The following is a 15,498-nucleotide window of genomic DNA, read 5'->3' as shown; positions in this document are numbered from 1 at the left end:
TATGATTATTCAAGTGCAATAATATATGCTTTTAACCTGAAAAAGACAACCATTTAATGGTTACTATAATTATTTAATACATATTTTATTATTATTATTTAATTATATAAATAAGTATATTTATCCAATGAAGGACAACCCACAATAGTATACAAATTACTAATTTAAATAAGTATATTTAACCAAATCAATTTATACAAAAATCGTAGAACCAGTATTGAAGTTTATGCAATGTTATATACAGATGCAAACAAAGAACTTTTCTCTTGAAAGTTTTAAATAGCACAATATCAAAAAATAAAAATAACAAAAATCATAACATTGCATATATCTTGATTTCTCTGGTCCTAATATTTGAGAGATGATATCTATCTTCAGCTAATAGAATACTAACTGTTGCTAGTTTAGGATGTTGTGCCTTAATATTCTTCATTTATTCCTATAATAAAATCAAATACATTTTTAAATAAAAAAACTAAGGTTAAAAAATAATAAAAACACCATAATAATAATAATAATGAAAAGATCAAGTGTTACATACAATTACTCTCACTGCATCCTCATCCATTAGCATTTTTTTCTTTCATCACTAGTTAACTTCTAAAAGATAATAGTTACTAAATATAAAAACACATCAAATGTTTATGAAAAATTTAGTATATTGTATTTTTTCACCCGTTGACTTTATTTATCTCGCTAAGATTATAAAAATATATCGTAAATGCCATAAAAAATAATAATACAAAAGTCAACATTTTCTTCTTCTTCTTCTTCTTCTTCTTCTTCTTCTTCTTCTTCTTCTCTTTTACTCCCAACTAACCAGAATTGAGTCATGGCAGCCCCAACCTTCATGCATCTGCATGAGAAGGAATACAGATTTGGATGGTGGTGGGTCAACTGATCCAGCTGCTCAACATCATCATAAATCATATCAAATGCTTGTCTATACTATGCACTAACAGTTTTTATGATGGACAGCTAAAGCTAAAGCTAAAGCTGTCATTTGATCAAGGCCTTTATATTTCAGAAATTTACTGATCTCAGAACATAAATCATCAATTCTGTTTCATGTTAATCACATTATTATTATTATTACTATAATTTTAGGAGGAAAATCTTACCATAAGTTCCCAGATAAAACGTACTTGTTGCCAAAAACCCGACCAATCCGAGTAAACATTAAGATAAACAACAAGAGAATATGTTGGAAATATAAATCGTTTATGTGTTGGATCAAAGAATCCCAATAAAAATGCTCATGTTCTGGTGGCATGATATTTGAATCTGTTGCAGATAAATAGCAACAGATTCAACCAAGTCAAACGTAAGATTAATGCATGTTTATCCTATTTGATACGACTCAGAACAAGCAAAAAGATGTCATGTATTTTGAGACTCTCCTCTTGAGAACCACCTGCTTTTCCTGCACAGTGCAATAAATACTTGTCTTGTAACATGAGATATAAAGAGAGAGAGAGAGATGCCTTCTCAAGGATCAATATACTCTTCCCTGGACTGGTTCTCCATTTCCTTGAGCTCTTCTTGGTACGTCGATATCTATTTGGAGTTGGTAAGTCCCAACTCAAATAGTGCTGGAAAGTTGAGAGTGGTGTCATGACCCCATAGTTGGGGTTCTTCCTGGTGGCGGTAGTGGGTGAACGGCTTCACGGCCGTCGGCGGCAGGGAGAAGGGGGCGGAGAGGACACAGGGAAGGAGTGAACGGCGGCATCTTGAGCATCATTTGCTAGAATCGCAGCCATGCAATGAGAAAAGAGAAAAAGGTGGAAGTGGGTGGCGGGATTAAGGTATCCAAAGGTGCAACAGACCTATTACAGAGGTCATTAAACTAAGGATTTCTAGACGACATGACACACGCTATGGGACATCAATCGGCCATCCTCTCACCAGCAGGAGTTAGAAAGAATAGTTTGAAGATTCCAATCCAATTACTTTATGTGTACAAACTACAAATAGTCAAAAGAATTATATTATAAAAAGAATGATCTCGCTCTTTTAATGTCTGAATATACACCATTTTTATCTTTATTGAATATGGAAGAACCAATATAGTAAGTAAGTTTTCAAAATTCTTGACCTTTTTATAGTGTGTTAGGTTGGTCATTGAGTTGAAGCGACGATAATGTCAAGAATAGTTACATCGATGAGTCGATGAGATTACAAGTTAAATCATCAGAACTATGGTTATGAGGTAATAGCTTGTATAGATTTAACATCCAATATTATCGACAAATGTTATTAATAGGCTAAGTATCATATCGATATTAGAAGAACTCGATAGAGGTTGTGAATCTAATAAAGGAATTCCATGTAGTTTGTAACCGATCATGTATTACCTTTATTCGTTTTCCTAACCAATATATGCACATATTGAAAGGAAATATCAGAGACTTACTCATATTTATGTCAACTAAAAAATTGCATATGAAATAAAATAAAGAAACAATAGAAATTCAAGAACGAATGAATTGAGTTCTTTTTCTGCGTTACGAGATCATATTTTTTTTATTAATATTTTTATTTTTTATTAATATTTTATTATCTTTTAATTATTATTATTATTTATAACAAATCGTGCACTTCTCGATTCAGATTTCCAATCTATTCTGTGATATTATATCGGTCGATATCTCTGTTATGTTGGCTTTTTATCACGTGGTCGGTCGTTGTTGTCGGTCTCATATAGGCTGAGTAGTCCACGTTAGATGCTGTCATCATGTATAGATATGTTTGTTGAATGGACAACGGTAGGCTTTAGCGACTTTGATGACGAGTGGCACCTCCCAAGCTTTTCTTTTTCCTTGCGGACAGACAGAGATTTACTGGAAAGAGGCGACTTTCCATGGTTTCTTTGCGGCCAGTCAAAGGTCGGAAAAAAGGGGGCTCCTTTATTCGTCGGTAGGAGCGATTGCTCTCATCTTTCACCGTACCAGTTGAAAGAAGAACGCGGTAGGAAAACGTGGCCATGTCATGCCGCTTTGGTTGCGACCTACCGTCCGTCGGTACCTCCACTTGCTTCCCACCTTCGCGGCCGCGATCGGCACCTTCTCGCCACCTGCATCAGACGACTTATTTTTCTACTTCCCACGCGGAAGACGAGCTTCGATCGTGCGTCTTCCGAGCTCGAAAGCTTCGTGCATGGTTCACCACCGCCCGTTGACGTCTGCTGTCTTTTCTGCGGTACTGCTGCAGTACATTAATGACCGTTTCCTGACGTCGCCGCTATACGCGTCCAATGCCCATTCCAACACGTACGTCCTCGCCACGCACGTTTCTCTGGTCGTCGGCATGACGCCCTGTCCCCTTCCTTCCCATCTCCAGTCCCATTTCAATTATAAAAGGGTACACGAAGTCCATTTCAATTATAAAAGGGTACACGAAGTCGATAAGGGCTTGTTTGCGGTCTATCCTCCTGCAGGCTGCAGCTTTCGTTCTGGTCTCGCTGTCAGAAGCATCGGCTTTAGCTTTTCCCACAGCAGGTCCGGCGGACAAGATATCGAAGACGGAGCGATGTCGAGAGCCAACACGATGTTCGATTTCTTCGCGATGGAGAAGACGAGATCCTGCGCCCGAGGTCAGCTGCCGTCTCCCCTTTCGCTTCATCTATGCGATCGATCGGCTCATGGCTTTGTCGGTTGGATTACGTTTCAGGCGCCAAGCTGAGCGCCATCTCGAGGATCGACCCGCAGCTCCTGCGTAGAGTGATCGCCTCCACCCTGCCGCCTCCGTCGAGCCAGCTGTTCCCCTCGCCGCCGCCGCCGCCGCTTCCGATATTGGATCCGTCGTGCAGGTGAGCGTTAATTTTTTTGTTCTTTCTTTTAATGATCAAAGCGAGATTCGAACCCATACATAATCTTATCATAACATGTCAAAGACTTTGGGTTCTGAATTCGAACGAGGGCCTTATGACCTCTCTTCGAGTTGTAGATCCATCCGTGTCACTTTATTACAAAGGATAAATGATCAAAGCGAGCGAGATTCGAAAAAACATAGGATAATCTGTCAAAGTCTTTAGATATCATCTTCTCGCCGCCGCTAGCTTCGAATGCTACTTGTTTTACGCGCGTCGACCAACCTTCAAAAAGCTCGTGTGCTCTTCTTTTAGGTCAGTCGCCACGGCCGAGAGCGATTCTTCATCGGCGCCACTGACGATCTTCTACAACGGCACAGTCTCCGTTTTCGACCTCGCGGAGGATAAGGTTTTCTTACCCTCCCTCTCTTCCTTTTTATCCTCTACCGAAAAGAAACCTTGTTTTACGTACGGAATACGACGCAGGCGGAGGCAGTGATGAAGCTGGCGGAGAGGACCATGGATTACAGGCTGCTGGCGCAACTCAACGAAGGTAAATGGCCGACGGCGTGTACATCCCCGAGTAAGATTTCTGTGGGTGGACTCAAATCGAAGCCTTCTTTTTGTTCGCAGAGCTGCTGCCCATTCCCCGGAAGAAATCGCTGCAACGCTTCCTCGAGAAACGCCAACAGAGGTAATTATCGCTAACTATATAGTATTTGGTGTTGTTATTATTATTTTTGTGTGCTTAATTGCGTTGCGACTTTTGAGATACGATCATACCGCTTGCGTTCACATTAATCCGAAGGGTAAGCTGAAGTTGGCCAACCTTTCTCTCTCATGATTGAGGAGAAGATTTGGTCGGTAAACGTCGTCGGCTTGCGTGCACTTTGACGAAGGACTCCAGTGTCGACGTCACCGTCCTAGTTTTGATTGATGCTAAACGTGCAGGTTGACCGCGAAGGCGCCTTACACGGCGGACCACGAGGCGGCTTCGGCTAAGACGACGGCTTTGGACGCGTTGACCCATCCAACTTCTGACGCCTTTCCTCGTCTTGCTATTATTGGTGGGGCAAAAAACAGTACAAAATACTAATTAAATCATTTGTTTCCTTTTTTATTTATTTTCCGTTGCATGTATTATTTTTTTCTTTCTGAATACATTGAAGTTAAAAAGTGTAATCGTCTGTTGATTTCTATGTTCTCGATGAGCGATTCTACTCTTTCTTTAAATCCTTTAAAGCATCTCCGAATCTTACATAACATGAAAAGAAACACCGTGTTGTGTTTTCTGAGTGTATGGATTATGATGAGAACAAAGGAGTTAAGAGTTCAAATACAATAAATTAATAGCATGTTATGTTTAAATTGATCTTAGAGCGAATTATTAAAAAAAACTCATCTTTTTGGGTTTTTCCTATCGACGGATCCCTCGTTATTAAAATTGCCTAACAGTGTCATTCTTTTATCTAATACATGTAATACATTTTTCCCTGTAATACATGTAATGTAGAAAAAAAAAAAACAAAAACCATAACATAGTGTTATGGTATAAATTTTGTAATATGTTTATAAAATTTTAGTTTTTTTCAGGAATACTAAAAAAATATTACAACACAATACAAATACATTTGTATTATAATGTTTTTGTTTTGTGTTGTAATGTTTTTCCAATATTATCGAAAATATTTTAATGCAGTGATCAGGTTTTCTCAACTCATGCATCTCACGCATATTTAGCCTCGTGTCTCGTAGCGGATTTATTTCAATGTAGATTGTGTTTTCTCGACTTACGCATCTCATGTGCATTTGGTCTTATTCCTCTATCATAACAAATTTTTCGACTCATGTATCTTGAGCGCATTCGACCTTACACTTTTGCCGCAATAAATTTATTTCAATGTCAATCAAGTTTTCTTAACTTACACGTCTCGAGCATATTTTGCCTTGTGTCTCCATCGTAGCAAATTTCTTTTAGTCCCGATCGGATTTTTCTAACTTACATATCTCGAACATATTCGGCGTTGTGCATCCATTGTATTGATCGGTTCACCTCATGTCCCAAGCCTATAGAAAAAAATAGAGAGGGGGGGGGGGGGGGGGGGGGGGTAAGTGAGTGGAGGTATTTTTAGATATTAGACAAAAGAAAGACAAAAAAAGGGAGAGTGTTGTTAGAGAATTCTAAAAAAATTTTGAAAATAAAAAAAAAGTTTTTTCTTTTGGGTGAGAATTCACGATCATATGGAGTTAAAAATGGTATGAGTTATGATGAGAACAAAGGAATTACATCAAAGAATAAAGTAAAAGTAAAGTAAGTAAGCTGCTGGCGGTAAAGGTAGAGTATCTTTTGGTGCCAGTGTTGCTTGAGAATGGAATTGCTGAATTCACTATCCTTTTAAGTATCAAGTTACGTAGCAACACTACTTTCTGCTTCCAAGTCAAGTATGTTTGCTGTCCTTAACAAAAAATCATTATTATTGATATAATAGTATCAATAAAAACTTCTTGCTAACAAAAACAAACATATCAGAGTGGCGCAGCGGAAGCGTGGTGGGCCCATAACCCACAGGTCCCAGGATCGAAACCTGGCTCTGATAATATTAATCTTTCTCATTTACATTTTTTTTGGTTGGTGATAAAAAAAAATTCATATAATAGTATCAATAAAACCTTATTGCTAACAAAAACAAACATATCAGAGTGGCGCAGCGGAAGCGTGGTGGGCCCATAACCCACAGGTCCCAGGATCGAAACCTGGCTCTGATAATATTTATCTCTCTCATTTACATTTTTTTTGGTTGGATATAAAAAAAATTCATATTATAGTATCAATAAAACCTTATTGCTAACAAAAACAAACATATCAGAGTGGCGCAGCGGAAGCGTGGTGGGCCCATAACCCACAGGTCCCAGGATCGAAACCTGGCTCTGATAATTTTTCTAGTACCCCACAAGTGTAAATAAGCAGGCTCCTATATTTTAATATTTTCGAGCATAAGCAAAAAGTGTAAATAATGTCATAAATTTTTTTTCAAGACGAACGGAGATTTGCATCACTGAAGAAAATCAATTTGACTCGCTGAAAGTCAATTTGGGCCGTAATCATTCCATCGTCATCAAAGAAAACGAAGGGCCATTATGCCCGGTCTTGAACGTCTACCCACTTTGAAGATGCCCAAAGGGCGAAAATATAGGGCACTATAACACCATGTTCAAAAATAACTGTCACGAACAGTGCTTAAGATGCTATATATGCATCATCTTCAACCTGATAAAATGCCAATGACATCCAAAAACACCACTCCCTTTCATATGTTTGTATGAGAAAGAAGCGGACAAAAGGGCGTTTTAACAAAATGGAGCCTTTTCAAGCTCCACACCCATGATCACAAAGGGTCAACCTAAGCATCATTACTTTCCCTTTCTAGCCCTCTTCGGTGCAGGGCTGCTCTGCTTGCGATAAGCAAAACCTTTGGCTTCACTGACTTGGCCAGGAACATGTTCCTTGATATCTTGCTCCATTTCAGAGCTTAAATTGTCAACCTTTACCTTTCCAACGGCATCAGATTTCTCAGCATTGAAGGACTCAGAGTCCATAGCAGTGGCCTCTTCGTTCTGTGCCTTCTTGACACCTGATGACCGAGAAACAGCATTTTTTCGTTTGCATGAAGACCGAGAGTTTGTTCCACTTGCCTCGTTAACTGCATTTGCATTTCTCAGACCTGCTTCCTCAGATTCAGAATTGGCAACATTAACATCTGAGTCACCATCTATAGATTCAAGATTGTTTTCTTCCACACTGTCCCTGCCTTCTGCGCTCCCAGTTGCTTTCTCTACATTGTTGCTCCCACCTTCGCTCGGAAACTTTTCCTCCATAGCATCAGATTCATCCTCGCTGGACTTCTCTAGTATGTCACTGCTCTCCTCACTTTGCTGCTCTTCTGCAGTCTTCTTTTGAAGTGACTCTATTAGATCCATTAACTCCCTGTTGACCTGGAGCAAACATAATTTTCAGCAATTGAGATTCTTGCATATTTTTTATTATGCAGCAATACATAATTGCTTATGGTTGACTAAGTTACCTGGGGATTTTGTAAAAAGTCAGATATATCGATCGGACAAGATGGACATTTTTTAACAATTTTCTGTGCTCGAAGGGAACGACCGCCTTCACGGGTCCTTTCACGGACAAAGGACTTATCAGCATATGCTCCAAGCAAGCAAGACTTACAGAAATTGTGACCGCAAGGAGTAGTCAGTGGCAGAGTCATTACTTTCCGGCACACAAGACAGCTAAATTCTGCAAGTTCAAAGGAACTGCTCTAAGTACAATAAATGAGACCAATATATAAGCAACACTTTCTGAAATTTGCAGACCTTTCAAGAGCCTCTCCCTTACGGACATATTCTGGACATGCTTTACAGCCCTCTTGGCAGATTTTCTTTCATCACCACTGAATATAGGCTTTCTACTAATTGGTGGAGGCTTCATCCATTTCCAGCCATGTTCCTCCTGTTAAGGCAGTAGGCACCATTGAGAATAAATTCAAGCAGCTCCATAATTTATACTTAAGTAAAATACAAGAATTACTACTTGCTTTTTTTTTAAGAAAACAAAAAAAAATTGACACATGCAAGTTAAAACACATCTCATGACTTATTCCTGAAATAGGAATTGAACGGGAGTGATAGGCAGGGAGTCAATAATCAATCAAACCAAGTTCACTGCCAGAGAATGTAAAGGTGAAAAAGAGAACAAACTCATACATCATAATCCCATGCCGGAGTTTCCTTCCTTACAGCAGCATCCGTTGCATTTTTTAGCTCTTTAATGACTGGCAAAGGCCGAGGGCGATCACCGTGTTCGTCACTAAATTCCAAATACAATGATTTTCAGTTTAAAGGAGAAAATTCTAGCACATGAAATTATGACACTGATAGTGTATGCGTAAAACAATGCAGAACCTGGTCCATGGTGCTGGCTCATTATCACATCGAACAAAAAGATATCTACAGACCTTGAAGCCCTATGAAAACATGAACACTATCAACTGTAGAATAGTTGCCTCTACTAGCTCAACAAAACAAATACTAATGCTAAGAAAATACAGTGTGCTAATATGAAGTAAACGTATACTTGAATCCCAACTTTTCGCCAACATTTCTCAATCCTGTATATCCCATCATAACGTACACCAGTTTCAGGAGCATATGATGAGCGCTTCTCCTTGTGAGACCTTCCCAGAAAGAAAATATGAAGTCAATGAATAAATTGAGAATTGCATCTAGCAGACTAGTAGTACAATCTTATAGATTTAAATTAACTACCCTATTCTATGACCACATTCTTACACCACCCTGATCCAACCAAATATTTGGAAGTACAGAATTAACCAGTAAAGATGTGACATTCAAACAAACCCATTAACAAAATAATCTATGTAAAACCAAATTCTTCGGAAATAATGCTCATGTGAATTCACAAAACATGAGCAACAGAAGAATACAAGAGGGCAATTTCCTGGACAGCAACACTTACCTCACCACTCGTACAGGATATCCTTTCAAGCAACTAACTCTTAACGCTGCATTAAGTTTTTCAAACTTTTGATCAAAGGCCTGCTCCTTGTTTGTGCGCTTGTTTCCACTTAAATCTCTCCCACCACTGTCAACTTGCAACAAGAACATCAAAAGAGCACATATATGGTATAAAGTTGCAAGTAAAAAAAGACAATTGAGAGTAAAATCAGTGATGGATTTGTTCGTAAACTGAAACAATGCTTGTTCATATTTTACATCAAGTCATGGAGGAAAATCGAAAAGCACTTGCATATTAAGTTTAACTCATAGTTCACAATATGAGAATTAAGAACAAATTTGGTCAACGGTTTTATACAAAAATAATAATAATATCATTATGAATTTTCCTAATTACTTTTTCTTATTCGTTATATAGATGTTTTGACATGTATTATATGAAAGGCATTTGACACAAAAAATAATTCATATTGTTTGTTTATTGTTTGAATTATCCAAAAATTGTGACCACAGCATAGCGATAAGAAAATGCAGCAACTTAATAGCAGCAAGTGGAGAACACGGAGGGGGAACAAGTATTCTTTCTTTTTCTCTACTTTGGTTAACACCAAGTGAAATGAATAACTTCTGAAAGTAAAATTTCCCAATCCAGAAAAACCAATGCCAATATAAAATAGTCAAATTTGAAAACTATGTTTTGGACCAAGAATGTATTGCCAATTGAACACAGAGAAAGCACCTGCCAGTATAAAGGAACCATTCTCCGTGATCTTCATCATCCTCATATCCTCCGGAAAGTGCAACAGATTGAGCACCATAATCACACTGCCCAGAAATCCCTGCCACGTGTGGTAAATGAACACCCCATTGTCTGCACTCCATTCGATCTTCCCATGTTTCACCAACCAAAACACCTTGATGTCTTTTTGGGTCGTATTCAGAAAGTATGGGACCAAAATGGTCAGGAGGAATGGTAACAAAGATCTGCCCACTGCATGCATTTGCTTTGCCAGCCTTCTTAGCTCTCTCAGTAGTAAATGCCTTTTCAGGTCTGTTTTCATTTCGAATGAAATGATACACAGGTGACGAGACACCACTGGTTGACTTTGCAGTCTTTGCCATACGAATAGCCACAACAAGTGCTGAGTTGATTCTTGGTTGCATTGCCATCTTAGATGGGATAGGAGAACGGCACTTTGCGCATGTGAGTTTACCTTGACCAACCCACTTTTGGAAGCATTTTAAACAGAAATTATGACCACATGGTGTCTGCAAGATCAGAAAAAGAAGAGAGAAAAGGTATGTTATGTTATGTAAAAAAAACATTACAGTTAATAATATAGGATAAACAAGCTTAGACATGTATGTAAGGGAGCAGTCAAAATTCCATGTGAGATCACTAATCATGAGACTTCTTGCCATCCCAGTCTTACTAGAATCTAATATTGCCAAAACATATATGGAAAGTATTTACTCTCATTACAGTGGCGATTAATTGAGGCAAATCAGCCTTTATCTTCACTGGCTATCAAGCAGTCCTTGAGAGGTAAACTTATTACAATGATGGACATTACGAACCTACAGATATCAGCACATTTCAAATTTCAAAAAGATTTAAAATCAACCGTAATAATATAATTATAAGCTTTGTGAACAACACAAACAAATTCAAGGAAATTTCAAGACTTCTAATAACAAAATATTTATCAAGAAATACCAATGTGGTCTCTATTTTATTTACAGAAGCAACCAAATGAATTGCATAAATTCTTGAGCCAAAGTCAGGCTTTTCTCAGCTGAATTATAAGTATCATTGTTGTGAACATATTGCAAAAAGTTTACAAACTGAATAACAATAGCCAAATTAATCACATTATCCACTTGGAAGCACGTCAAATGCCACATAATAATACAATAAGTGGATCCCAAATTTACAATATTTGCAATTACACATCTGGTCTGATGAAATTATAAAAAAAAAAACATTGGCCCAAACCTTACCAAGAAGGGTTATTCAGTTTGAGATTCTTATCAGATACTTCAAACTAAATGAAGCATCATAATAATACAATATAAACTCAGAATTTACTATAACCATAGCCATCAGATGGCCAGAAGACTGCAAGTAATGGATGTAGTCTAATACACAATACTGACCTAGGCTCATTCCTTAGCCCTTCTTTATGAACATGATAATCAAAAGCACCTGCCAGATGCATAATTATTGATGTCATTCAATACATAACTCAGTCAAAATGACATAATAGGTTCCAAGACAACACTCCAAATTACACAAGCATGTCATGCTTGTATAAATAAATATAGTTATTTTCATTATTATTTATCAAATATGAGAGAGACCATAACTCACTTGCTTCCATAATACTAGTGTCCTCGAATCAGTTTGAGTGATATAGTTTGCACAACTGAAAAGAATATATGGTCATATCAATGCAAGGAAACCCAAGGAGAAGCATGAGGTCATGGTCAACTATTTGTTTGTTCCCATTACTTTTTTTTTTTCCAGGTATTGGACTTCTTGTTTTGATAGCCACAAACCATGTTTTATCAATATGTTTTTGCACATCAAACACACAGATGGGATACACCATGCCAAACATTGATTGACATAGCCGTTGCCGGCAAGAAAGCCATTAACAAGACCTAATATGAAGGTCTACATCTATCCTACCCATTGAATATGGCTAAACCAAAAATTGTGCTCACGGACCAAACAAAACAATTATAAGAAATTAATTGAAAGAATTTCATTTACAGTAATCGAATAAAAGGACACATATATACATGGATCCCAGAATTCATTTATTTCAAATGAATCAGCAAAGATTACTATAAAGGATGAAGAACGTTTACACGAGGCTAGAACAAACTGAAAGGAGGGGGAAAACATAGAATCGAAAATCTTTAAATGTATTGCTCCATGAAAAAGAATAGTCAACATGTAGAGCAACAGCTAGACATCCCCATCTTTAACCAGGTCTTCAGCATTCATGAAGTCAACAAATTTGGCATGAAAATCACATAAACAGCGGAAGAAGTTTTCTCACAGTTACGGGGCGCTCCGGCAGCTGCATGCAGAAGGCGCAATTAAACTTCTCGTCGAGTAGCTCAAGAACATCGTCACTCGCTTTTCCTTTCTTCTTCTTTGACTCCTCCTCATCGTCAACCTGCGCGGCAGCCACGCCGCCTCCAAGGAGCGCCTGCCTCCGCCTAGCCTTCTCCGCCTCCGTCAACAGTCCATCGGCCTCGATAGCCCGTATGCCGGCGATGAGTTCGGCGTTTCCGCCCGACGGAGCGGCAGCCGGGGCAGAAACGAAGCCCTCTTCGGGCGCGTCGCAGTCGGGACACTGCCACCGGGCAACGACGGCCATGGACTCGGGGGGCTTGGACAAGCACTGGGCGTGCCAGGGGGAGGCGCAGGTGCAGCAGTGCACCATTTCCGCCTCCGGCGGCGCCGCCTTGCAAACCATGCAGATGCCGTCGCCGTCGCAAGGGAGATCGATCGTCATCGGAGTGGTGGAGGTGGAATTGGGCGAGGTTAGGGTTTGGGGGGAAGGGGAGAGGGATATAAAGGGACGGAAATGGGGAAAGGAGATGAGAGGGGAGAGAGAAAGAGAGAGGAGGAGGAGGAGAGAAGGCGCGGGGTTTCGAAAAGACAGGAGGGATTTGAAAATTTTCCTTCGGCGGCTCGAGACTCGAGGCGGGTGAAGGCGGAAGGAAGGCCTTTTATCCGATGCCGAAGTGGGGCCCTGATGGGCTCCACATGATATCACCATTTATAAGCTTTGGCAAAGGTAGAAATAAGTCTTGTGTGATTTACTAACAAAGCCATGCGGTGCTCGAAATGAGGATGGTTACGTGTAATAATAATTCTGGATGAATTATACACACAGTGATTTATTGTATTTATTATTATTATTATTATTTAAATATCACATAACATATGCTGACTGACTGACACAAAATAAAATTACCTCCATAATTCTTTTTTTGGTTCTTACGTAGTATAAATAAGTGATGTAAATTAAAATTGACGGTGACTCTTGTCAACGAATGTCATAATTGTCTCGTTAGTCATCGATAGAAAATTCTAAATAATGCATGGTTGCCTCTTTTAAATATTTTATAAAAGTTTCATTATCTGAAAATATACTGTGTTTTTTTTAGTAAATCTAAAAAGGTAAGAGAAAAGATGAAAAAAATATTTTGAAATTTGTATAAAATGATGTGCGTAGGATTTTTTCATGATTGAGTTTATAGTTAATTTGATAGAATGAAGAAAAGGAATGTCAAATCATATTGAATTGATTGTCAAGTCAATCGATATCATGAGTTGATCTCACGTTTGTAAAGAATTTCTTTTTTATGGATATAAATAATTAATGTCAAATCATAGACTTTCGGATTTCTAAAATCATTAATCTCTCCCCAATAGCGTATAATTGTCGTGATTCATTAAGGCTTCATGTTTTCTAACTTTTGACATGGTAATTATCATTTTTTAATTTTTATAATTTTTATTGTAAGAAATTAAGCATCTTATTTACCGCCTTTGTGTATAATCAGAACGATAAGAAGTTTTATTAAGGAATAATTTCGGTTATCTTTGATTTTTTTTATAGTTTTTATGTATATCTTCGATCTTTTTATTGCTTTATATCTGGACATTGATGTAATTGTTGAGCGTCGACATCTGTATCATCATCATCCTCATCTCATTTTGTTTCACCTTTTTTTATTGCTCTTCCTCCTCATCCTTCTCCTCCCTCCACGAGAAGCTATAAAAGCTTTTAACATTTTGTGTTATATTTAAAACATGTAAAATAGTTATAACTAGTGATACCATTTAATATAGGAAGAAGTCATTGATGTCATGGTCAGCCTGACGTAGTCCAAACTCGTATGCATAAGGTTATCTGATGTGAAAACGTCGAGCTCACGAGGTACCACTTATACGAAGACTTAAGGTTATGAGAGGTTTCCCAATTCGGCTCATCCGACGCCTAAGTTATTAACTCCCGAAGTATATGAGTGTGGACGCAAATGATAAAAAAAAAGTGATCCTCCCCATTTTATTATGTTGAAGACGAGTTTTTTACCCGATTGCAAATGATAAAATATTATATGGAATATTCTACATGGAGGTAGCTTCTAATTGTCTTTAACAACTTCCCCTTTGTCTCATATCTATAAGGCGACAAGAGAGAGATGGTTCATAACTGTTTGTCTTGGACTTTTATTTATATGGATAGACAAGTGGAGGGCGGTCTCTATCTTCTCCTTTTACCCTGAACATGATCATGTCTGATGTCGATTAGCTGACAATGTACTCACTATTAGTTATCCCCTCAAGGCATGCTTCAAGGCTCTTGCAAGAGAGATTTAAAATATGGTGTTTAGTTTGTTCGGCACATCAAACTTATACCTCTTTGATCCCTTGTCAATCTTGTGGCACATTTGGTATATCTAGTTCATCATGCCTGAGTGCTACTAGTGACGATCCATCGTCGACCTACCCCTCGTATCATTGAGGGATGCACCTTGTTGGACGTGGTTAGGTTTTTCGACCTCCTTGTATCTTCCTAACCTGGTCAGGTTTGTTGACTACCATGGCTTCACAGAGGAGGGGATCAGGTTTTTTGACCTCCACGCCTTAGGAGAAATGTTTAGGTGATGTTGAACTACGTTGAAGTCAATTTCTAACATGTCTCTCAACAACCTCATAAGCACCTCAACCTTTCTATCACATAAAGGTGATGAGTTGCAATTGTCTCATTCCAAGAAGTGCTATCCTAATCTAGACAACTTGATCAACTTGGACCTTGGGCAGCATAACTCGAGTCATTCGTTTCTCCTTCGTCTCTTGTGTGATCACTTTTGTTTCGGTCTCTTATGTGATTCCTCACTCTCACTCGAGACCATTGTTTAAACGATAATATATTGATTGACCCTTTAAAGTACTTATGGTATAGTCATTGGTGATCTCTCTATCAATGACTGAAAAAGGCAATAGAGCTTGAGCCCCATCATGAAAGTCTATATTATGAACGATAGATATGTATTTACTATGCCTTGGATTTTATTTGTGAACTGAGCGACAAAGTCTGTAAGTGGTTCCTCTTCCCCTTGGT

General features: G+C 38.4%; 2 protein-coding genes and 3 non-coding genes across 5 annotated transcripts; 4 read left to right on the top strand and 1 right to left on the bottom strand.

Annotated features, from left to right (window-relative positions):
• Positions 1 to 3,372: 3,372 nt before the first annotated feature.
• On the top strand, positions 3,373 to 5,041 carry LOC103996636 (protein TIFY 9). Its single transcript, XM_009417586.3, has 6 exons — positions 3,373 to 3,592; positions 3,670 to 3,808; positions 4,124 to 4,217; positions 4,295 to 4,361; positions 4,442 to 4,502; positions 4,760 to 5,041. The coding sequence occupies exons 1-6, from the start codon at positions 3,529 to 3,531 to the stop codon at positions 4,902 to 4,904; spliced, it is 570 nt and encodes a 189-aa protein (XP_009415861.2). The 5' UTR covers positions 3,373 to 3,528; the 3' UTR covers positions 4,905 to 5,041.
• Positions 5,042 to 6,333: 1,292 nt separating this feature from the next.
• Positions 6,334 to 6,405, top strand: TRNAM-CAU (transfer RNA methionine (anticodon CAU)). Its single transcript has one exon. It is a non-coding gene; the product is annotated as a tRNA-Met (tRNA).
• A 97-nt stretch (positions 6,406 to 6,502) lies between these two features.
• On the top strand, positions 6,503 to 6,574 carry TRNAM-CAU (transfer RNA methionine (anticodon CAU)). Its single transcript has one exon. It is a non-coding gene; the product is annotated as a tRNA-Met (tRNA).
• Positions 6,575 to 6,670: 96 nt separating this feature from the next.
• Positions 6,671 to 6,742, top strand: TRNAM-CAU (transfer RNA methionine (anticodon CAU)). Its single transcript has one exon. It is a non-coding gene; the product is annotated as a tRNA-Met (tRNA).
• A 354-nt stretch (positions 6,743 to 7,096) lies between these two features.
• On the bottom strand, positions 7,097 to 13,029 carry LOC135649464 (E3 ubiquitin-protein ligase ORTHRUS 2-like). The gene is made up of 9 exons (XM_065167832.1): positions 12,415 to 13,029; positions 10,086 to 10,615; positions 9,348 to 9,473; positions 8,946 to 9,045; positions 8,774 to 8,835; positions 8,576 to 8,678; positions 8,186 to 8,321; positions 7,891 to 8,108; positions 7,097 to 7,801 (listed from the first exon to the last, which is right to left on the bottom strand). The coding sequence occupies exons 1-9, from the start codon at positions 12,874 to 12,876 to the stop codon at positions 7,220 to 7,222; spliced, it is 2,319 nt and encodes a 772-aa protein (XP_065023904.1). The 5' UTR covers positions 12,877 to 13,029; the 3' UTR covers positions 7,097 to 7,219.
• Positions 13,030 to 15,498: the final 2,469 nt, after the last annotated feature.

Source organism: Musa acuminata, chromosome BXJ3-9 (assembly GCF_036884655.1).
Source record: "Musa acuminata AAA Group cultivar baxijiao chromosome BXJ3-9, Cavendish_Baxijiao_AAA, whole genome shotgun sequence".
Classification (NCBI taxonomy): Eukaryota; Viridiplantae; Streptophyta; class Magnoliopsida; order Zingiberales; family Musaceae; genus Musa; species Musa acuminata.
The sequence above is the reverse complement of the archived record's forward strand: the minus strand, read 5'-3'. Positions and strand labels throughout refer to the sequence as shown.